General features: G+C 41.9%; 1 protein-coding gene across 1 annotated transcript in view; it reads right to left on the reverse strand.

The window, feature by feature from the left end:
- Positions 1-2,412: 2,412 nt before the first annotated feature.
- The window catches only part of antxr1c (ANTXR cell adhesion molecule 1c), a 52,020-nt gene continuing 31,320 nt past the window's right edge, over positions 2,413-23,112 (reverse strand). Inside the window, exons 12-18 of the mRNA XM_033612337.2 lie at positions 22,593-22,671; positions 19,286-19,381; positions 19,049-19,087; positions 18,785-18,886; positions 18,533-18,700; positions 16,308-16,388; positions 2,413-6,031 (exon numbers count right to left, since the gene is read on the reverse strand). Of these exons, the coding sequence (XP_033468228.1) occupies positions 5,774-6,031; positions 16,308-16,388; positions 18,533-18,700; positions 18,785-18,886; positions 19,049-19,087; positions 19,286-19,381; positions 22,593-22,671 (823 nt within the window). The 3' untranslated portion in view covers positions 2,413-5,773. The remainder of the gene's footprint in view (positions 6,032-16,307; positions 16,389-18,532; positions 18,701-18,784; positions 18,887-19,048; positions 19,088-19,285; positions 19,382-22,592; positions 22,672-23,112) is intronic.

The raw sequence follows: 23,112 nt of genomic DNA on the forward strand, positions 1-23,112 counted from the left end.
ATCAGGTGGCTAATGCTAGTGTGGTCGCAGGTAAACGCTGGTGGCTGCATGGAGCCCTCTCTCCCCCTCCCTCCTCTCGTGTGAGTGTGTGTGTGCCCGCGCTGCGGAAAAGGTATGTTATGTGTATTGTAGCACGCACCGCATCATGTTCAGTGTATTTAGCCATGCTAATAGCATTTTTCTTGGTTAGGTGCTAACTGTAGCCAGCTTATCGGGCCGCTGCTGCTTTGTCGCCGCTGCTGCTTTGTCTCCTGTTGTGTCTCCTGCTTGCCTCCATCACGTCTGCCGTTTGTCTCTGCTGCTGCTTGTCCTCACGGCACGGTGGCACGCTGCGGCACTGTAAAGGCCAATTTCCACCAGATGCGTGTTGGTTGCGTCTGCGCTCCGGCACGGCAGCGGAGCCGATAGGATTCCATTCTAGTCAATGTGTTTGTTTCCACCAGCTGCGGCTGTGCTGCGTTCCGGCTCCGTCTCAGCTCCGGCACTCCGGAGCCCTCCGCAACAGATACGCAGGACTTCTATTTTTGCCGGACGCCGGAGCACAACGCAGCAATTCAGCACAGAGCAGATCGTGCGGGGCAGGAACTCGTGCACAGAAACACAATAAAACATCCGGTTAATTTTCAAAATAAAATACATAGTGTTCACGGCGGATCATATTTCCCTGCACTACACCTTAAAAAACTACATAATGGGCATAGGCAGGCCTGAAGTCAACAGGTCAGAGGTTTTCAGACGTCATTTCACCCCGTGAACACCATGGACGAGGAGATATTAATCATGGCAGTGCACCGAGATGTCTTTCGGCGGAGCTGCACCGCACAGCAAACGCAGCCGGTGGGTATTGACGGACGGCGGAGCACGCAGCGGATAACCAGCGCTGCCGTTCCGCAACGGACACGCATCCAGTGGAAATCCGGCGTAAGCCGCTCCGCAGCTCTGCTTCCGCCATAGGCACTGTTGCTCTGTTTCACGTCCGGAGCAGGACGGTTGCTCGTCCGCCCGTCGCGGGCCGAGACATTATTTTTAACCGGGGTTTGGTCCCCCGCTTTTTGAGTGAATGAGTGTGTGAGAGTGTGGGTTATATTCTATTAGCTTGTTTATTTTTATATTGTTTGGGTTGAACCTGATTTTGTTTGTTTGTATAATTTATTTGTTAATTAGGTTAATTTGAGAGATTTTGTATATGTAATTGGATAATTGTTTGGGGTTTGTTTTCTTTATTTAGCCTTAATTTCTTTTTTGCTTTGTCTATATTTGAGTATTTCAATTGGGCAGTTATTAGTTGTTACATTTTGTTAAGTTTAGACTTGTGATCTGCCCATTAATTACAATTTTTGTTAAATTTTGATTTATTGATTTTGTTTGTTTCATTGCAACCCCACTAATTTGTTTTATCATTCTCCTTTTCAGTTGCTGGAGGCCGGTGGTGGTGGTGCTGGTGTTTGGTGGTGGTATCCATCCTTCCGTCTTGTCCGCTGTGTTCCTGGGAGTGGGTTGCTTCACTGAGTGTGTCTGCCACGTGTGCCTGGTGATTTAAGTTGGTTTCTCTTTTTTTGGTGGATCCTTCCCCTTCACTAGTCCTTGTCCACTCACTAGGCCTCAGCCCTGATTAGGTTCTTTCCCCCTCCCTGTGTGAACGTTTTTTTAAAAGAAAAATGATTGTTTAATAAAAAGTCTATTTTTTTTAAAACTTGGAACCACGTCTCATGCCCCTTTTGAGTAAACGAACCTGTGTGTCTTGTATTGAAGAAGTAATTCCCTGGGTGAAATTCCCAGGGTGGCGTTGTCGAGCCCTTTTCTTGGTAACAGTATTGGCTTTATATCCTTTCACCTCCACCTCGCCACAGGTGTATCAAAGCTTTTTTTGCTGAAATAAAATACAGATAAAACAGTTAGCTGCAGATAACTATTTGACTCACAGCTTGCTAAATTTTTTGCCTTAGTAGATGCAGACAGTAGCGTAAATGTTGCTGTTGCCTAGCAGCAGTGTTGACTCAGAACTTCCGATATCGTATCCAAGAGCTCACATGTGTAATTTGAAGGCAGCCTCTATGCATGCTGGTTCATTTGTCAGGGTCAGTGGAACCTCATAACAGTTATGTCATTAATGACATTAATTACACCTGTAGTTGCTATCATAAATTAAGAGGTCTATTTCTGGCAACCAGGGCTTCTTTGCAGGTACAGTGTCAGTTTCATATGAATAGGCTAAGCTAACTATGTTTCTGTGCTTATGAGGGCAGCCAAAATGTACATGTGGGTAGTATACAGGGCTAACTGTGAATGGTACAGTTATCCACTGTACAAACTCACAGGGGTGGAGGTGCAAAAGGGAAATGAGACAGGCGGGACACAGAATGCTGTATTACACACGAGTCCAAGCAGAAATCACACACAGGCACTGTCTGGTAGAAGCTTGGAAATCAACCTTTATTGATATTGTTTTAAAAAAAAGTCATGTCAACCAACAATAGAAAATCATATACGTCTTTCATATTTGCTTCAGTACTGCTGTTTATACGTGTAAAAAAAACACTGATTAACATATCTCATCTTATTTAAGAATGACACAGCTCTGACGGCCTCTGCAGGAGCCGAACACTGATCCTGCATCAATGCTGCATTTATACTGAAATTCTTTCAACCGAATTAGCACACTGTAAAAAAACAAAGCCTCTTACGTCTGTCAAACAATAATTCTTTCAAACCTTAGTTCAGCAAGTTTGTGCAGCAATGAGTGGAAGATCTATCACACATATCTCTATGTTCTCATCAGAGCAGAGGTAAAACAAGGACGCGCTCTGCTGAGTCCAAATTAACAATACTTTGCTTTTTTATCCAATTTTGTCTTACCCAGGTATGATTTGTTTATGGTAATTATATTGATACCATGATATGACATTAGATATTGTCTTAGATTTTGGATATCGTAATTGATAAGTATGGTATTTTCCTAGTTTTGAAGGCTGTAATACAGTAAAGCAACGTTCCTCATACAACAGTTTGTACGATATCCTACGAATTATCGCCCCAGGAATGACATTACGTACTTAACGTGAAGTTAAGCAATTGACGTTAAGTTATGGAGGTTAGGTTTAGGCAAGTAAAGGTAATGTGGTTATGTTTCGAAAAAGAAATATGGTGATGTACCTTAAAATGACTCAAAGTTCACACGGTTCCAAACACCTAATACCTCAATATTGATTTTGCTACAATATTTTCTCAATATTGGGGATACTGTACTTCTCCATATAACGCAGCCCTAGATAGCAACATGTTGTACCTTGTCTTTCAAATTTGTTCTAACTCAACTGCACTGTATCAGGGTTTGTAACTTTAGTTAAAGAACATATGCATCTTTCTTGTAGCTTAACTTTAAGGCACTAAGAGCGATAATGAATCCATAGTAACACAACGGTACACAACGTAACTGAATGACGTACATCAAAATAAAAGTATAAAAAAATCAAACATGAAATAAAATTCCAGAAGGCACTGGATACACAAGGAATACCAACATTTTCAACCTCTTTTCTACACCCTGAAGTTTCTTTTCATGTTCATTTTTGGGGGGTCATTTCCCCCCGTATTTAGCATGTAGTCACTGCTAACATGTTTAGGTGCCTTTTCACTTGCTAGCACTTAGCTATGGAGCACGTAATGCACACCAAGATTCACATAATTTGTAAATTGTTGAGTTAGACAAACTGTGGCGGGATCACATTCAGTTTTAAATCAGTGTAGCTGAGGGGTTGTGAAATGCTGGTAAGCCTTATATGACTTTTAACTGGCTAGCTGTTGTGTTTCTAAATTCTGCGCACAGTGTCCGTCTTGGTGGTTGGACACCTTGTCGATATTCAAGTACTCTCCTCTATTTCTCTCGGGGAGTAAAATAAATTAGATGCTCTTTGAACTGCCCTGCAGTTGCAATGTGACCGGTGATGATAAAACTGAAGACATAAAACACACATATTGGTATCAAAGTACAGGTGAGGAGAGACGTTAACCTGATTTCTGGTTGTTCGATTTCAATATCCAAATGGTAAAAAACCCCCAAATAAGTACTGTAGTTGTCCAGCAGTCTATGTGCGCAGATACCAAAATAAAAAAACAAAAATATATATTGCTGTATTCTAAATTCAATGAAACATGAAAAGGTGGTTAAGGACAAAATCCAAAGCCTCATAGATATCGACCAACGTAACATTCAAAAACGCATCTCAAACACATATTGTAAAAACATACCCTCCATATAACATCTGTACACTTCCCTGTCACTGAATGGTACAAAAACTGGACCACAAATCATGTAACTGTATCATTTCTGTATTAAAGGGACAGTTCACCCCCAAAATCACAAATACATATTCACTCTTACCTGCAGCGCCGTTTATTAATCCTATTTGCTTTGGTGTGAGTTGCCGAGTGTTTGAGATATCAGCCATTGAGATGTCTGCCTTCTTTTCAATATGATGAAAGTAGATGGCACTCAGTGATGCTCAGTTATGTCTCTTTTTCTAGAAATCATGACCTCTTTACTCAAGATAATCCACAGACTTTGTTGTGAACAGTTTCATGTAGGAACTTTTCTCTTTCTACTGAACTGAACCAACCATACCCCCCACAACAGGAAGTGTGCATCTACTGCTAGCATATCTAGCACCACCGAGCTAGCTAACCTTACAGCTAAGCCACGGAGGACACCATTAATGTTTCCATCTAGTGCTAATATGAGCACAAGCCTGTCGTCCATGAGTAGATTCATGTTTTGGACTCTTTGAGCACCTCAAGCCAAGTACCATCTAGTTCCATTATATTGGAGAGAAGGCAGACATCTCCATGTCTGATATCTCCAACATTCAGCAACTCACACCACAACAATCTAGACTGATATACGGCACTACAGGTGAAAGGAAACATATCCATTTTTGATTTTAGGGGGGAAATGTCCTTTTAAAGGGCGGGAATATGTTAGCATGTTGTTGGACAACAGAAACATCACAAAAATTTGAAGAAAAAAATCACTTTGGCACTGAGAACAAATAACAATGTCCAAAAAAGTAAATCAGATCTCAGTATCTCAGTTACTGAGTTAACAGTTACGCTGTTAACAACGTGACCAATTTAAATTTCTTTGAAATCTTATTCACAAAATCTCTGATTCACTGTCACAGCAATGGAGAAAAAAGCCAATCCATTCTGCCCCAGGTTTCACCTGGTTTCTCAGATTTTCATACACCACCTACTTTTCGCCTTAACTCCTGAAAATCTATGGCCTAGCTCAGTAGTGGATAAAGACAACAAAGAAATTTCATCCATTGCAGTATTCTTCTATGGACTTCCTGTCCCTACATGCTTTGCTGTCCAGCAACAATCCTCCCTGATCTCACAAACGCCAACACTAAGTAAATATTTCCCCGAATCACCACATTCACCCTCTGTGTGGGACAAACTGACAAGTCAAACTTTTTGCACATAAACATGGGCATGGAGTTTCCCTGGTATTCCGTTTCCTCCTGAGTTTAGCATGCTAGGTGGTAGCATGTTTGACGTGACTTAAACTGCCAGTTTATAGTTTGACTTGACACTCTCTCCCATACAAGAAGAGGAACACAGAACAACTGGGACTGAAAATACTGCTGATCTTTGGCTTATAGCAGGAATATCTTTGGCAGCGAGGACCAGACCTTCAAACTGAAAGATCTGGTCAACAGAGCGGTAAGTCTGTGATATCAAAGCGGGTGCGTGGGGAGGGGTTTGTCTGTGTGATTCAGGGTCGGAGGGTGGGCGGGGGGCGTGATGGCGGGGCAGAGGGAAGCCCCGGGGGTGTGCGGGCTGGTGGTGGTCCTGGGGGTAACTGGCCTGATGGGGGTGATCTGGCAGGAGGGCTGGCGGCAGTGGGAGACGGGGGGGTGGTCACAGGGCGGTAGTCCGGTGGTGGGGGCATGGGTGTGTGGATCGGGGTGCGAGGTGGGGCCCTGGCTGCTGCTGACTCTTCTTTCACTCTGGTGAAGTTGATGCACCGACCCTGAAGGAAAGGAATGAGACATGGACGATTAGAAACAGTTTGAGTTTAAATCTGCTGTAAATTTGATTTAGATATTAGTGTGGATGGATTAGGGATGAATTGATCTGCCAGTTGGTTCACCGCTTTGGCCCAAACTGAAAATCTTCAGCAGCTATTGTATGGACTGCCATGAAACTTTATACAGACATTCATGGTCTCAAGAATAATTTTGGTGATCCCCTGACTTTTTATCTAGGGCCAACATCAGGTCCAAATTAATTTGTTCAGGCAACGATTTCCGATAGGGAACTGAAGCTGCTATATTGCTCTCTTCAAAGCCAGACTATTGAGAAAAACAGTAACTTAACAATGCTGAACATACAGGTGCACATAGTTTGTTTGCGTTACACAGTACATTTACATACATTACATTACTGGCTTAGTGCGACTGAAACCGGACTATTAAATGCATGTAAACAGCTTAGTCCAACTGAAATTGGACTATCCGTAACTCCACTAACACACCTAGATAATTTGATTGAAAATCTAACTACTGTTGCATGTATCCACTTAGTCCGGCTGGAGTTGGACTCGCCGTTCTGCGCATGCACCACTTTTTCTTTCGCGGGCTTTCACCCAAAAGAAGAAGGAGATGACGTAGCAGCAGTCTGCGAAAACGCGAAACACAGATTTGTTTAAAAAAGTTTCTGAACAAGAACCGGAACTAGTCAGACGTACTTGGTCAGAACTTCGATTTTCTCTTCTGCATGTATACTCAGACAAGACGAGAAGACCAACTTGACTGGTTAGCCGAGCTATGAGCTTAGCTCGACTACTGCGTGCATGTAAACGCACTGATTGTGTGCTTTTGGAGTAGTACAGATTTAGTTCCAATTCATCAAAGTCAGACAATACTACAAACTAACTAACTGATGGAGGCAGCTGCAGACCAGCAGCTTCCGTGTTGAGCAAGCTAAAAAACTGTTTTCGTAAAAGAGCCTGGTGCTTTGAGAAGAGCATAGATGGGTACTAAGGCCATTAACAGCTTCCCTGTCTGCAGCAAGGTAAAGCGGTGAAAATATTCTAAATATAGCATACACTTAAAATGATATAGTTTTTTTTAGGTGGATCTTTTTGTTATTTGGCTAAAATACCTTCTGCTGCTGCCCCCATCCACAGCAGTACATTGCATAGCTTCTGTGGCGGTACTCTTGCCTGCTTCTCCAAACTGGGACTGACATCCACTTTATGTAATACACTGACTATGGATAAGTATTATACAACCTCACCTCAAAATAACAACAGAACAATCCCTTTAATGCTAATTAGCAAATGGTAACATGCCAACACGCTAAACTAAGATGGTGAATATGATAGACATAGTACCTGCTAGGCATTCAGCAAGTAAGCATTGTCATTGTGAGCATGTCATCACAATTACATTAGCATTTAGCTTTAAGCACCACTGTGCCCAAGTGCTGCCTCACAGAGCTGCTCACATGGCTGTGGACTCTGAGTCTTGCTACAACTGGTGGTGTTTAAATGATAATATGGAAACTGTTGACTCAGTGAGGGCTTTAACAAGGATTACAGAAAAGAACATTGAAAGTATATATAACGTGAAAGTGGGTTGGATTTTGATAAATAATTGATACTTGGAGCAATGCACACACACTCACATCTTCAGGTAAAGACACACTGATATGAGGCACATCTGGGCTAAGAGGGCAGTGACATCGGTCCACCACGTGGTCATGGTACAGTCATTGCTCTCTGTGTGTTTGTGTGTATGTGTGTGTGTGCATGGCCAGCTGGTGTTCCAGATTACACTCAAATCCCCGCTTTGTCGCCCCCACACAAATTATCCCCGTTAGTCCAATGTTCTGTCCCGAGAACTGTCGCTTACCAAAGTTCCCTCATACTCATGATGAGACCATATGGAGAACAAAAAAGATAGGAAAGGATTGAGGTTAGAGGCTGTATGTGTGTGTGTGTGTGTGTGTGTGTGTGTGTGTGTATATGCGCAGGTGGGTGGGTGAAGTGAGGGTGGGGTAAAAGGTAGCAGCGGAGTTGTAAACAGTGATCAGACTGTAAAACAAATGAATTTGTTCCAGCAGAAATCACATTTCACTCCTGAGCTGCTTGTAAAATATTACACTAACCACGAGCTTCATCCGAGTTCACAGAGGTCGCTGTTTCCATAGTAACTCTACCCGCTCCATAGTTGCATGTGGTTGGCAGTCGGAGCGGAGTGAAGTAATGTTAATCTGCTAATAACCAGTGATTGGAGCCACAGGACCACAGTTTTACAGAGTGGAAAATGAGGGAATTTATGTCTCTTACAAAGCTGTGGGGAACACATTAAGTGTTGTACCTGTTGTGTTTTAGCCTGATTTTAAAAACTTTATATTTACTGATATGTCTATGGAGAAAAATCATGAATAAACACAGGATACAGGGCCACGTCTTGGACCTATTCTTTGTCTACGGTAGTGTAACACCCTCGCAGATATAGAATCCAATTTAAGTGAGTGAAAGTAAGACAAAGGGAGAGAAGGCATTTGGAGGTAATGACAAAAAACAATACCAGAAAGAGGAAAATGATAATAAACCAAATTGAAATGAGGCAATTCTTAAATATACCACTCTAAACTTTTGCCCTCTACTCCAGCCAACCACTCCTGTCCTCTCCCATTTAGCCGAACAAGTCGACATCTACCACACACTCCTCACAAAATCACATAAAAAGCAGTCACAAAGGACACATTCCATTCATAGCCTGTAAATTAGCTGCTGTGAGCGAAAACAAAAAGTTGAATAAACAGACTCGAGAAGGACAAGAACCTCGCAGCAACCACCAGTTTCTGGTCTGTCGCCACTTATCCAGTCTGGCATTCCTAGACATCGATAAAAAAAGCCAGGGTGAGGATCTTCTCGGATTCTTAAACTGTTTTCATGCCTCATGGAAATACCCACAGAGAAGAGAAGTGTAGAGGCTGCATTCTTTAGGCAACACAAACACTCGACACTAGCTCTGTACTTAGGCTCCATCCCAGACTGGATTTATTGAAAAACTAATGAAGAATCAGTCTTTTTTTCAGCTGGTCTGGGTGACTGGTGCTACACTAAGATAAGCAGCTACTGGTGGGGGCTATTATCTAACATACAGATATGAAAGGGGCATGTTTCAAGCTTTTTTTTAATTACGTGAACAAACAGAGATGTGGACTGGGTCACATGACATGAGTCACAAATTTGACTTCAGACCCGACTTGACAAAATCAAAAATGACTTGCAACTCCACTTAGACTTTTACAGCAGTGACTTGTGACTTTACTTGGACTTGAGCCTTTTGACTTTAAAATACTTGATACCTTCCCCCAAACCCATAGATGAAAAAAACGATGTTAACTTTGGTGATGTCGCCTACTACATCAAAGTACTCTAGTTACTACTTAACAACTTCTACATTTACATTATACAAAACAAGACAGGATAGAAACATACAAACTCATTCTGCTGTGGTACTGGTTAATAGTGGTATTTGCTATGAAAGACTTACAGTAATTAGCCTAATGATTAAGTTATGGGAGGATGACTTTGGTGAGAGGATTTCATTAGAATCCTGGAGGTTGGTTGTGGTTGGGACCCACTCAGCCTGTCTGTGTGTCAGACAGAATGTTATTCAGTTTAAAATACTTCACAGACTTCACCTGTCAAGGATCAGACTTGCCCAGCTGTTCCCTGAATTTGATACAACCTGTCAACGGTGTAATCGGGACCCAGCAACTCTTTTCCATTCATTTTGACCATGCCCAAGGATAAGATGATTTAGGGTTTAGATTTTTGAGACACTTTCTCACGTGTAATAAAACCACAGACCCAGAGCCAGCGTTGGCAAAATTTGGTGTGGCCCAAAGAGATCTGGGTCTGTCCTGAGCCCAGACACTTGCTTTGGCCTTTTTATCACTGCTAGCAAGGCGTCTCATTCTGTACAATCAATGATGTCATGGCTTGAAGTTGGAAAAGCTCAGATATTCCACTCAAGGATCAGTCAATGAATTCCATCAAATATGGCAACCATTCATTAATTTCTGTAACCGCTTATCCTCTTGAAGGTTGCAGGGGCTGGAGCCTATCCCAGCTGACATTGGGCAAGAGGCAGGATACACCCTGGACAGGTCGCCAGACTATCGCACATAGAGACAGACAACCAATCACATTCACATTTACACCTACAGACAATTTAGAGTCACCAATTAACCTGCATGTTTTTTGATTGTGGAAGGAAGCTGGAATACCCGGAGAAAACCCAAGCTGACACAAGGAGAACATGCAAACTCCACACAGAAGGGCTCCCCCACCCGGGATTCAAACCCCCCCCCCACCCTGGGTTTTGAACCAGGAATCCACTTGCTGTGACCACTACACCACCATGCCGTCATATGGCAATCATTCCTGGACTATTATAACAATGTGTGTACTTAACTTGTTTTAACAAATAAATACAAATCTTAAAAAGCACTCATGTTTTTTTGTTTTTAATTTAATATATTATTGGCATTACATTTAGTGAAGAGTGCATTATGACTTGTTTAAGACTCAAAACTCAAAGTTTAGGACTTGGGATTTGAGTCGAGACTTGAGTGCAAAGACTTGAGGCTTACTTGTGACTTGCAAAACAATGGCTTTGTTCCACCTCTATAAGACATTAGCTTGTCAATTAAATAAAAACAAGGTGCAAAGCGCCTTTAAATGTGTATTATCTTGTTGCAGGTAATCTGAGAGAAAGAAGACCACTGAATTGAGAAACACTGAGTTGCATTTGGAGTCCAGTTCTTTTTCTTTTTTTTCTTTTTTTTGTAAATCCAGTTTCGCTTCATGTACATCATTCTGTTAGCGCCCAGCTGCGGTTTGAATCTATGAACGTTTTCCTGGATTAAAGAAAGCCACACTCGCTCGTTCTTTCTCACTGACCTCCTCCACTGTCTACAGTCTTACCAAGGTCATAAAATTGTCTAGGCCTGGGCACAACGTGTGTGAGACATGGTCGGTTGGTGGAGACAGCCCTGGCAGTGGTCTGCCTTAGGTATTACCTCATGTCCTTTAGCCAGTTAACTGCTCATGTTAATGTGCATGGGAGAGAGCGAGGACTCGCTCTACCTCATATTTTATACTCTGACGTCAGTTAAATGGATGTGGTTTGGTGACACACACTCTCATAATGGCTAACTCCTGTCTCCAATGTAGATAACATCCTTGTGATCTTAACTCGGCTCTATCACTGGTGAATTATGTGGTTATATACAGTATATGTCCACACACACACACACACACACACACACACAGAGTCCTGAGTTTCTCTGTGAGCCAAACCATGAGTATGAGCTTTATAATGATACTCTCTGAGGCTCACCCAGACACACACACACACACACACACACACACAACCGCTCTGCTCTATATCACACTGTACAGAGCCTGTACTAAGCAAACAAGAGGAGGGGTTGTTGAGTTCATTGCTGGAAAAAAGAAAAAGTGTGTTTGTGTGTAGTCAGTACTGTGTACTGTATGAACACTACGGAGGTCAATTTTTTGTTTTAGTGTGATTGCATTCATTTGCAAGAACTAACAACTTTACAGCATTAATGAATACTTCACCAATCATTTTTATGTCAGTTACTCACCATCTGTAACGTTGAATTCATAAAGAAAACTTTGTTTTTCTCACATGCCTCCACAGCAAACAAAGAATCCAAAAAAGGGAGAATACGCATTATGAACGGGTGTAGAAGGTGTCTGAGTTTAACAACAGCAAAACTATATCAAAACATTAATGCTCTCACACAACTCATGCAGTATAATCCACGTTTCATTTATCCAGTTGTATCCTCACTACTTTCCAACCACGCACATTTTTTAACATTACCGTTTACAACACTTTCACATGAATCTGGTGCACCAAAGTCTGGCCCGTGGACTGACTTAAAATGACCCAGTATTGGTTGATCAAGGAAGTTCATTTAGCATTTTTTCCATTTACCTGACACTGGCAGAATTATCACACAGTTTGGAGACATGCACCAAGTAGGAACTACGCTGGCCAGATTAATGTGATGATAAATTGGCAAACAAATGGAAACACAGCAGCAGACATTTCAAGCAGGTAGCACACATGTCCCAAGTCCAACAATGGTGGAAAGTTTAATACTTTTTTACTGAAAGATGAAACAGTTGTCTTTATCTTATTTTTTATGTGAAAAGCAGTTGGCCCCCAGGTATTTTCACATTCTCTAATGTGGCCAACATTCAAAAAAAATTTGGACACCCCTGACATAAACTGTCTCATGCACAGATGAGTGGTGCGTAGGGTTGAGCTGAATACTTGGATGAAACAAGTATCCGATACGAGTATCATACGAGTAAAAATTTGTCTCAATATCTGTATTTGTGATAAAGGACAATTCGAATTTAGGTAGCTGTGTTCAGTCTCTTACTTTTGTGATCAAACATGATCTGTAGCCTAATTCTAAGATTGTTCTATAAATATTTCTCTAATAAAAAATAAATATAGCAACTTCTGATCAACCCACGTTAATTTTAGGCTTGAAATGACAACTTCTGGTCAGGGCCCACCCACTTCCAATTTAAACTCCACCCACTTCCACCATAAACCCCGTCCACCTAAAGTACAGGTACGGATACAGATGACTTAGTTGCTTCAGCAGATACAGATACAGATAATGGTTTACTCGCTCATCCCTAGCGGTGCGCCTTGGCAGCTCAATGGGATGCACAAGTAGAGTTTAAAAATTGTTTATGTGGCAGTGTTTTAGATAGTAAGGCTTTAGTGAAAATGCATGTTTGGGAAGTACTGAGCATATGACTGGATAAATGAGAATTGGATTATATTGCACGAGTTGTGTGAGATCTACGTTTTTGCTGTAGTTAGACACAGACCCTGTTAACTTCAGTTCATCAGAAATGTTCTTGGTTTTTGGATTCTTCGTTCACTGAGAGAGCATACGAGAAAAACAAAAGTTTTCTTCTTGAATTCAACATAATACATGCTGAGTATACAAAAGATCATTTTGTGGGTGAAGTGTTCCTTTAGCCTCATGACTACACTGTACAGTACTGTGGCCAGGCCGGTCCCAGGGGTGACATTCAGCTGTTACTGTGGCAATCGGCTCTGGCTCTGAAAAGCGCACCATGGCAACAGAATGACCAATGAAGAATCCAGACTGAAGTCGGCCAACTCGGCCTCGTGTAAAGAGTAAATGTTCCTATTAATTTGTAACCCTGCCAGCTAGTTCTGGGTGGGACTGTGGCAGGAAATTTAACACCAAATAGCTTTTCAGGTAACACTTAAAGCAAGGACAGAGGTGTCCTGCGCTTGTTTTCACTCTTTTCCCAATGAAATAAAACATTACACTACCTGGAAATGAGCCGACCTGCTGGCCCGAGAGATGTTTCTGCCGCTTCGTTACAAACCGCAAATGACTTGAGGAGGCGACATCATTTGAGTGGAAAGAGAGGCACGATTTCTTTGAGAAAGTCAGCATTGCGTCATGCAGCGCTTACGCATGCAGCAATTGCTAAAAGCTTCACTGGGTAAGAGAAATTACTTGACTAAGGATATCAAATCTGAAATCTTTTTTATCTGAGTGCCAGTTTGCTTTGGTGAAGATGTAATCGTAAGCTAATGGCGACTGTTTTTTGTCTCATTCGTCTAAGGGAAAGCTGAAAGCTAATCCTGTCTCTGTTCCTGATTGTGGTGCCAAGAAAACACTCTTAAAAGTGGAATTCCTGTTAAAAAAGATCATTGGAAATTTTTTGCTAATAAGGCATGATTTTAACTAGAGCTTGGGATGGGGCCTGATCAGCGGGAGAGTCGGCTGTGGAGAGTTGCGATGGTAAAGGTAGAGAACAGATTGAGGGAGGGCAGGAAAGAATGAAAAGGAGAAAGAGAAGAAGAGTAGATGAAGAAGGCAAGAATCGTGTTGTTGCACACTAGGAGTCTTCAGCTCCTCAAGGCTGTACTTAAACTAAATGATGCTAACGCTTGCTAATTAAACATACTGCTAACGTACCTAAAAACCAGGCAGCCTGCGAAGAACTAGTTTTTATTCCTCTTGTATCATATGCCAGTGATTTACAAGGTGCCCATCAACAATAGCGAGTGGGAAACCAGAACACGTTTGAACATTAAGACTGACTTTGCTAAATGTGTCAGGGAGATTTAAAACATCCTGGAAGTACTTTCTGTACTCAGTGACCTTCTCATCTTCTCTCCACATTTGACCAAATATCTTATCTGGGGCTTTTTAATATAAAGGCACCCCGCATTAAAACTAAGCCACGTGCCTAATATGAGAAGAGGAGAGATTTTTTACCATCTCACACACACGAACACATCAGGAAACACTCCTATCGAGCTACAAGGATGTGTCTGGGTGCGAGCTGCGGTTCTGCTTTTTATCTGATTTATGGCGTCTAATATGAAGCAGGTGTGAGCTGGCTCAACGGGATGGAGACAGGCCAGCCGAGGTGTTAGCCAGCACAGGAACGCCAGGAGTGAATGAGACGGAGAGACAGATGGAGGAAAGGATGACGGGATGAGTAATGGATACAGATGACTGAAGCATTTTCAGACTGTGGACATAATAAAAGACTTTAGTTTGGAACATATTTACCCTGTTTACACTTGGATTTAAAATGCATCTTGTCAAGAGTGGATAGCACTAAATACAGCTGTTAACAACTACCAAGGTGCATTGTGATGCGATCACTCAAACCACTTGCCAAAGTGGTCTGGGATACACTTGACCTCTTATTTTTTGTAGTGTAAATGCTTTTGTATCCTGATGTGTCTCCCACAAGAGTTATTTCTGAATTCGAAAAATGATGCCAATGTGGAAGTGCCTTAAACCTTCATTCTTTCTAATGGCCAGCAGGGGGCGACTTCAATAGTTGTAAAAAGAAGACTGATTGTATAGTCTACGAGAAAGATAATGACCCTACTTGGCCATCACTTGATGTATTACCTCAGTAAACACCTGGTTTTGGTCTCAATCACTAGTTTCAAGTCTTGTTCAATACATCATTATGTTTATTTAGTAAATCATGGCCCCATTTAGAGTAAAATAGACGATAAAGAAGGGTATGCTACCACAGCGGTGTACTCAGGTTCTCAGTCAGATCCATCCCTCACTTCTCCACAGCTCCATCCACCCTCTTGTCTGATAATGGTCACTTCTGGCCCCCCCCCAAAATCAAGATGGCGATGGCATAAAACCCAAACTTGAAGCTTCAAAACAGGAGCCTGCAAACCATGTGCACTTCTTTTAAACAGTCGATGATCCCAGACAAGGAGGTAACGGGAAAATTGGTCATCAGTGCAGGATGTGGGGGTTGTTTTGGTGACATCACACCAACACTTTATTACTTGCCCATTTTACGACAAATTGGATGAAGTGTTGTGTGACCATACATTGTTTGGCCCTTTGGATTCTGGTTGGATTCTGGTGACAGCGATATTTTAAGCTAACACAACTGCAAATATGACTGGGGAGAGTGTTAACGTAATGATTGTGTGCAGGGCCCTTTGACCTTCTAGCATAAGTAGGCAGCAACAAAATCTGAATGTAAGTGGTGCACTTGTGTTCATATCACCGAAATGCATTTTAAAACCAAGTGTACGCCGGGTCAGTGTTGGGTTGGGCTTTTTGTCCCTCTGAGATAAATATCTGCACCTACGCATGGATTTTTAGCTTACCACCTACAGTAGTGACCTAACCCAAAAAGCCATGGAGCATTTCATACCGCATTATTTAGTGAAAAAACAAACCCTTCAAATCTAAAATCAGTGGTCCCGGCTGAAAATGAGAAGCCTGCTTTAGTCTGCCGCTGTCTGAAGTCAAGGACTCATTGTTTTAACATTTTGACACGTTTATCCTTGTAAACTGCATATATGTTGTTTGGGAATGGCAAAGCAACAGTGAGGAGGGGGCAAAAAAAGAGCAATTTACTTTTAATCCAAGTTTAACAGTAAACTGAACAAACCTTAGAAGGAGAGCTATATAAAAAAGAGAAAAACACGAGAAAAACATGACTGATGAATGTTGATGGGAAGGAGGAAGAAAGGAGAAGGAGGGCCTACAGCTGTGGGTCATCACAGGTATAAATCACTGCAGGAGGGATGAACTGGAAGCGAAATATGTGGAACAGGGGAAGTGAGTTCCAGAGGGTGTGGATAAAAGCATTTAATGAAATGAAATACTGCTGAGGTACTCACATGATCCCCGGGCTGGGGTCTCATCAGGGAGACCTGGTCGTACCCGCGGCGAAACAGGGCCCAGATAGCATCCAGTTTACCCTGAACAGGACAGAGGAGAGGGGAGAGGTTTAACAGCTGGCTGCATTTGGACGACAAACTCTCCCACACTGCAATCTTAAACTTAATCAAATCCTATTAACACTGTTTCTACTGTATCAGCGAACATTTGGTCTGTGGTCCTCAGCAGTGTGCCTTTAAAGGCAAGAGTCTGCAGGTTTTAATCCCAAACAAACACGGCAGCAGCTGATTCGACTGATTGGTTCTTTCCTCTCTGGTTGAAGCTGTGCTGATTAGTCACTTGGCCGTGTTTTGATTCATGTTTCTTTAACTTAAGACACATGAACCTTAATTCCCCGTGAATCCCTGCTGCCACAAGTAAAGCACTTATCAAAGTGGTTCTTTTCACAAATACAACAATCTGTCAGGGAACAAAGGACAAAACAGTTCAGCAACAGAGTCAAAGAGATTCTCCTTCCTTACATAAGGTGTAACCCTTCATTCATGTGGTGTCGTAATAATCGGAAAAATGAGTTTCCAACAGGGAAAATTCAGTGAACACCTCCTCAAGTTGGAGCAACAACTTGGAAAGTCACCATGATGACTCTGATAGCTGATGTCATATAAGGAGAAACATGGTGGATGAAAGTAAATGTTCGGTTGATGGTAAGGCTTGGTATTGGTCTTCCACTCCTTCAAGGTATTGACCAAAATAACCCAGCGCCAAGAAGCAGCAAAACATCTCCAGTCAAATGATGCCTGCATTTAATCCTTTTTGCACCAACGGTCTGGTGAAGTCAAGCAGTGTATATTTTTTATCAATTCACATAATGCACCAAAATTTGTACATATCCCACCTAATTATGAGCCAGTAAATCATGCACAGGCCACGTCTTTGGGAAGACTGCGATCATGTGACCAATGCACTGACGAGAATAAAGAAGGAAGCAGTCTCATAGGAAGCAGGTTAAGGTGGCAGATGGCTCACAAAACACCAGACTTTCCCCTGGAGACTGGTGTTCAGAACTGTGTGAACTTTGGGTGAACCTTGAGTCATTTTAAGGTACCTCGTCACCATGTTTCTTTTTCTAAACATAACCTACATAACTTTACGAATTTGTGGGATGTCATACAAACCTTTGTCCGAGGACACGTTGACTTGAGAGGAAGGTTCAAGTGTAGAAATACAGAGCTGCACAGGGAGCAATACAACCCAACACACAGTGACCGGTCAGTGTGTAAAGTCACTTTTTTCCTTCAGTTTCTGTTTCACTATGAATCACTGCATTGCTTTTTGGAGTCTGTGTCATATACAAATTACGTTCTTTAAAGCTGTAAGGTAGCAGTGAGTAAGATAACAGTGAGTGCTGCTACTGTATGAAAGACCAGTGGTGCTGTACAGAGCTCTATTGTAGTGTACGATTAAAGCACAAACAGCCCTGACGCCAAGTCCAATAATGGCTCTCTGTCTGGAGAATATGTTACATTACTTTGGTTATGTGTGCACGTTGATAGTTGGTGGACTTTGTGCTTATGCAGCTAATTATACACAAATATGTCCCGAGCAGGCTTTATTCCTCCCTGCTGTCTTGTGAAAACTTTGCAGCTCCTCTCGTGGTGCTTTTCATGTTTTAACTTCAGTTGAAGGAGTTCAGGCTTCTCTGTGGGTTGAGAATATTCTACCACCCGCAGTTATTTGAAACTCGCCAGGCAAGAGCTCAAAAACGCACAGTGGTCAAACTGTAAACAAGGCGGATTTTTGAGTTCCTGAAAAGCTGACATTTTGTTGCAGGGCAGCAAGGATGCACTGAGATGTGTTCTGAAGTTGTATGTGAGAACTCAAATGTCTGAAAGAAGTTGACTGCACATTAAACAGACTTTACCCTCCCAGCTCCCTGGTACAAAGTCAGACTGAACTCGTGTGAATGAAGCAGGTGACTGTCCAGAGAATTCACAAAACACTACGATTTCTGCACCTTACATTTTGCATCATGTCCTTCCTCATGCATGCTCTACCCAGGCTCCACCCCTCACCTAAACCAAACTGACTATTTCCAGTAGGGTACACAGGCAATCTCCTGTTGTAAGGTAACTCTGTGTGAAAGGGGAACTCTGGAAAAAGTCCGTACTTGATTCTCCCGTATTGTTCCGAGGTAATACAAAAAACTGCTTGCGACTGTGCTTACCCTGATGGGCGAGTACCACTTCCGGCTCTGAGGCGGCTTCTTGTTGTGAGGTTTCTTAGGTTTGGGCTCAAAGGGCTCGTACTCCTGCTCTGGCATCTTCACCACAGCATTCTTTGGCTTCTCCAGCTTAGCCCCCTCCTCAGTCGAGCCCTTCCCTCCCCAGCGCACCTGTAGACAGTGGACAGTACATGAATATACAAGAAAATATAAGCAGTGGTCTAATTTCTGTTACTTTTTTGGGGGACTTGTCACCTCCATCCTCTTGATCCCTCCGATTCCTCTTCCTCCGTAATATGAGGCATCCACAGTGGGCCACTTCTTCTTGGGCATGCCATCTTCATCATCTGAACTCTCCTAAAGCACAAATAATTACACAAAAGCGGTCTTTTTTCCACTATTAAATACTTTCTAATCTTGTTAAGATTACTGTGTGGTTGCTTTTTAAAACTGTACTATATAAATCAGACACATTCTTCCTCAGAAGTGGTGGGTAAGTATGTGTGTGTTTTGACTCACAGGCTCAGGAGGAGGTGGAGGAGGTGGTTCTTTAATCACCTGTGGAACAATAAGAGACATTAATCACATCTCAGAGGACCTCCTGAGAGTCTTTATGTTTCTTTTCAAAAAGGACCCCCAAGGTGCTTATTGGCCCTCTGGAGTTCAGACAAACCTCTTTGAAGCTCTCGATAACTGTAATTTAAGTGTTGCTGTTTAAAATCGACCCCTGCCTGAGTGTAGTTTACATTTTCTTACCACAGTGCAGCAGAGAGGCCAGAACCACCACAGGAAGAGCAGAGCCAGCAGCAGGAACAACACCAGCAGGGTGATGAGGAGAATGGTGCCGTCAAACTGGAGAGTAAACACATGCTACATGAGCAACATTGCTACTGTACAGAGAAGACATTCCCACACAGCTGGCCTGTAAGTCGTAGTAGCTCTGCCGATTAATCTGTTGATTATTTTTTGAGTTGATCAATCAGTTATTTGATCTATAAAATATCAGAGAAGGTTGAAAGATGTCAGTAGGTGTTTCCCAAAGCCCAAGATGAAGTCCTGAAATGTCTTGTTTCATCCAAAACTCAAAGATAATCAGTTTCTGTTTTTCAGTTTTCTTTATTCCTTAAAAAATTATTCAAACTGATTAATTGATTATTAGATTAGTGTGCAATTAATTTGATAGCTGACAATCAATCGATTAATTGTTACAACTCTAAGTGGTAGTCGAGGGAAGAGAAGAAATTTTAAAAAGTAAGTGCAGTGTTAATAGTTACAGTAACAGAAGTAGAGGTGGGACTAAAGAGTAGCAGAGGATGTCACACACCCGGTAATAATGCTAGTAGTATTTTCTTCATCACTTCTGTCACTGTAAATATTCATGTTTTTGTTTTTCTCGATGACAGTGGTTAGTGTAAGCTGTGATCCCTGAATGAATCCATCAGTTGCTCACTTTAAGCGAGGCAGGCGTCCATGAGCCAAACGTGGTTCCCATTACGGACCACAGATGAGGATCACATGTGGTTACACTTTCCCCCTATCTATCTCGTGGCAAAGACACGGGGGATTTATCTCATCTCAGCAGTGGGGTCCGTCGTCACTGGGACCTAATTATTATTTCCTCAGAAGTTTCTCAATCAGCAAGTTCTCTATAACTTTCAACAGCTGACAGGCAGAATTTGTGAATGGTTTAGCGAACCACAGATAGTGACCACATCTGCGTCTTGTAACTCTTGCACATACAATGCGTGTGTTTTCTCAGGCTATATGGGCACATTTTGTGGACTACAAAGGCTTAAACTGCTCAAAGTGGCACAGTGTGAGGATTTGGGGAGGGGTTTGTTTTCACTCTTGATCTATCCATAGACTTTAGCGTGCATGTTGTTTATTGGTCCAGGCCTACCCATCACAAGTTAGCAACTTGTTGTGCCTCCTTGAGCCTGGTGTGACTTCAGCCTATATGGTTGAGTTTAGTGGTGAGAAGCGGCTAATTGCAATGGTATGTCTAATTGAGCCCTGTATATCATGAACCACAACATAGCAGTCTGAATTCACAGTGTTTTCATGGCTATGATGTCACATGGACTGAGGGAGAACAGCTTCAAAGAGCATGTTTCTTTTTGGCTGGGTGGGAATCTGCTGTGGCTCCGGCCCATATGCTCCAACATACGTGTTTTATTTTGTTAAATTGCTTTAAATTGTCTTAAATTGCATCTTGTTTAATCTTGGTTTGTAGGGAATGAAGCTCCACCCGGCTTCACGCTGACTCAGTTATATACATTCACACACCTGGGAGGATTAACATGGAGGTGCTCCAACTGCGGGGTAAAGTTTTGCACAAGGGTACTTCAAGGACAGACTACTTGTCTTTCACTTTCACAACCCAAATCTTGAGACTTGAAGCGGCAGTCTCACAGTCATGAACCCTCTTCTCTAACCTTTTGTCTCCTGCTCCCCCCCCCCCCCCCCCCGGGGCTTCAGAGTCTTTTTTGGGTGGATTGCTACTATACGCCCCTGTGGTTTGGCTCCCGAAAAAAAAAGAGGGAAAATAACAAAATTGAGAAAGGGAAGATGAAAGAGAGAACGGGGAGTACAGAGACTGACTGCAGAGAATAAAATAACAAACTTCTAGGAAAAGGGACAAAGTTGGAGAGGACAGAAGAAGCAGAAGGAAGAAGGGTGGAAACCACATGCAATACGCAAAGTAATGGGAAACCCCTTTTATCACATTACAAAACACTCAAAATAACAAGAGTATCTTAAGCCATATTAACTCCAAATTAAAACAGTACTTCTCACACTGCATGATGTTTTTTGCATTACTGCACTATAATGCAACTCCAAGAGGAACTGTAGAGAAAAACAACTTCTATCTGTTTCAGCCATCAGACATGTTTATGAATGCTTGTAAAATTGCAAGAGTTTTAATTTATAAATTTAATTTTAATTAAATACTGAGTAATAAGATCCAACTGAACCACACTTTGAATAATATTTAATACTAATGTAGGCCAGACAGGGCCTATTATGCTTCTCCTTCTTTTCTGTCATAAACATTATGTTATAATTTCAGATGTTCATATTAAACGTGCCCACAGTTTTAAATAATGAGGTAAACATATGTAAACCTCAGGCCTTTGACTGTTCTGAATACTCTGTTCTCAACTGTTTTATCTACTCTCACAACCAGCTGATGTCAGCTCCTGACAGATTTCTTTACATGGCAATCTGCTCCAGGCACGCTACAACAAGTGGTTACATTACATACACTGCTACATGTAGCTACATACTAACGTAAGGGAAACATGTAATCTTGGTTGCCAGTGCTGTTAATATCTTCCCAATTTCAGATCGTATTCCTGCTTGTAATCGGTTATTCAGACTTCAGCCCAGTTGTCAGAAGAAAATATTGGAAATTGTACATTTCTGCACACCAGGAATACATTATGTTTGGACATTTCACTCATATCATATCAGTGTTTGTTAAGGGATGTAGCATACTAGCTGACAAGACACTATTTGAGACCAACAAACAACAAAACCACTAATGATTTATCAACCTGTCACTGTTTTTCCCTCAGGGATAGTGCCATGAACAGCGGTTGTTTTGTTACCAAGACATCGCTGCATTTCCAACTGGGATTTTGGCCTTTAAACTGGGGATTTTAAGCCAAAACATGATTTTTTTTCCTAACCATAACCAAGTGGTTTTTGGTTACACTTTAACCACAGCATTGTTTATATCTAACATTTCAACGTATCTGCTACATAAGAACGTGCCAATGTACAGTAACATATCTGTAATTTACAGAAATGTACAACACCAACATTTTTTCTGGCGACAGGGTTGGAAGATTTTGGTTTACAAGCTTTTATTGGTGATTATTATCATGATTAAAAAATGCAGCTATTTCTGTTACAGTCATTCCCTGGTTGTAATGCAGAGACACCAAGATGCAGAAGACCCGGAAATGTTGATGAATCCAAAATACAAGGATAAACCTGAAAATGAGTATTGTGGGTCCCCTTTGAATGTATTAACAGATTTATAAAAGCTGCCACTTACACACTCTGTGGTGGTGATGTGCACGTTGCTGCTGATGAAGGACAGACCGTCGTTCATGCTCACTTGGAGATAAATCACCCTGAAACAAAACAACAGACATATTCAGGGCAGGTCAGTACTATTTCGTCATGTTGGGATGTAACAATAAAAACAAGCATGTTTGAAGCAGTTTATTTAGTCTGAAACATTTCCTCCTCAACCTCCATTTGTTTGACCAGGATGATGTCACTTGAACTTGGGTTCACACCAAATAACGTCACCAAACCGCCTGCAAACTGTGAGGTAGTTTGTTAGAAGTCAGAATGTAATTTGAACCAACAGGAAACAACCACAAAACACAAGGGACTATGAGAGGTAGAACAAAGAGACGTCTAGGCTAATAATCAGATTCAGTTATTTTTTCAAAGGCTGCTGGACTCAGATTGGTGTTCTCTCTCAGCTGCCAAAATCTCCAACCTGGCAGAAGAACATGTTACCAAAACTGTGCCCAATAAATGAGCTACTCAGTGAGTCCAGTGGC

This window comes from Epinephelus lanceolatus, chromosome 21 (genome assembly GCF_041903045.1).
Source record: "Epinephelus lanceolatus isolate andai-2023 chromosome 21, ASM4190304v1, whole genome shotgun sequence".
Lineage (NCBI taxonomy): Eukaryota > Metazoa > Chordata > Actinopteri > Perciformes > Serranidae > Epinephelus > Epinephelus lanceolatus.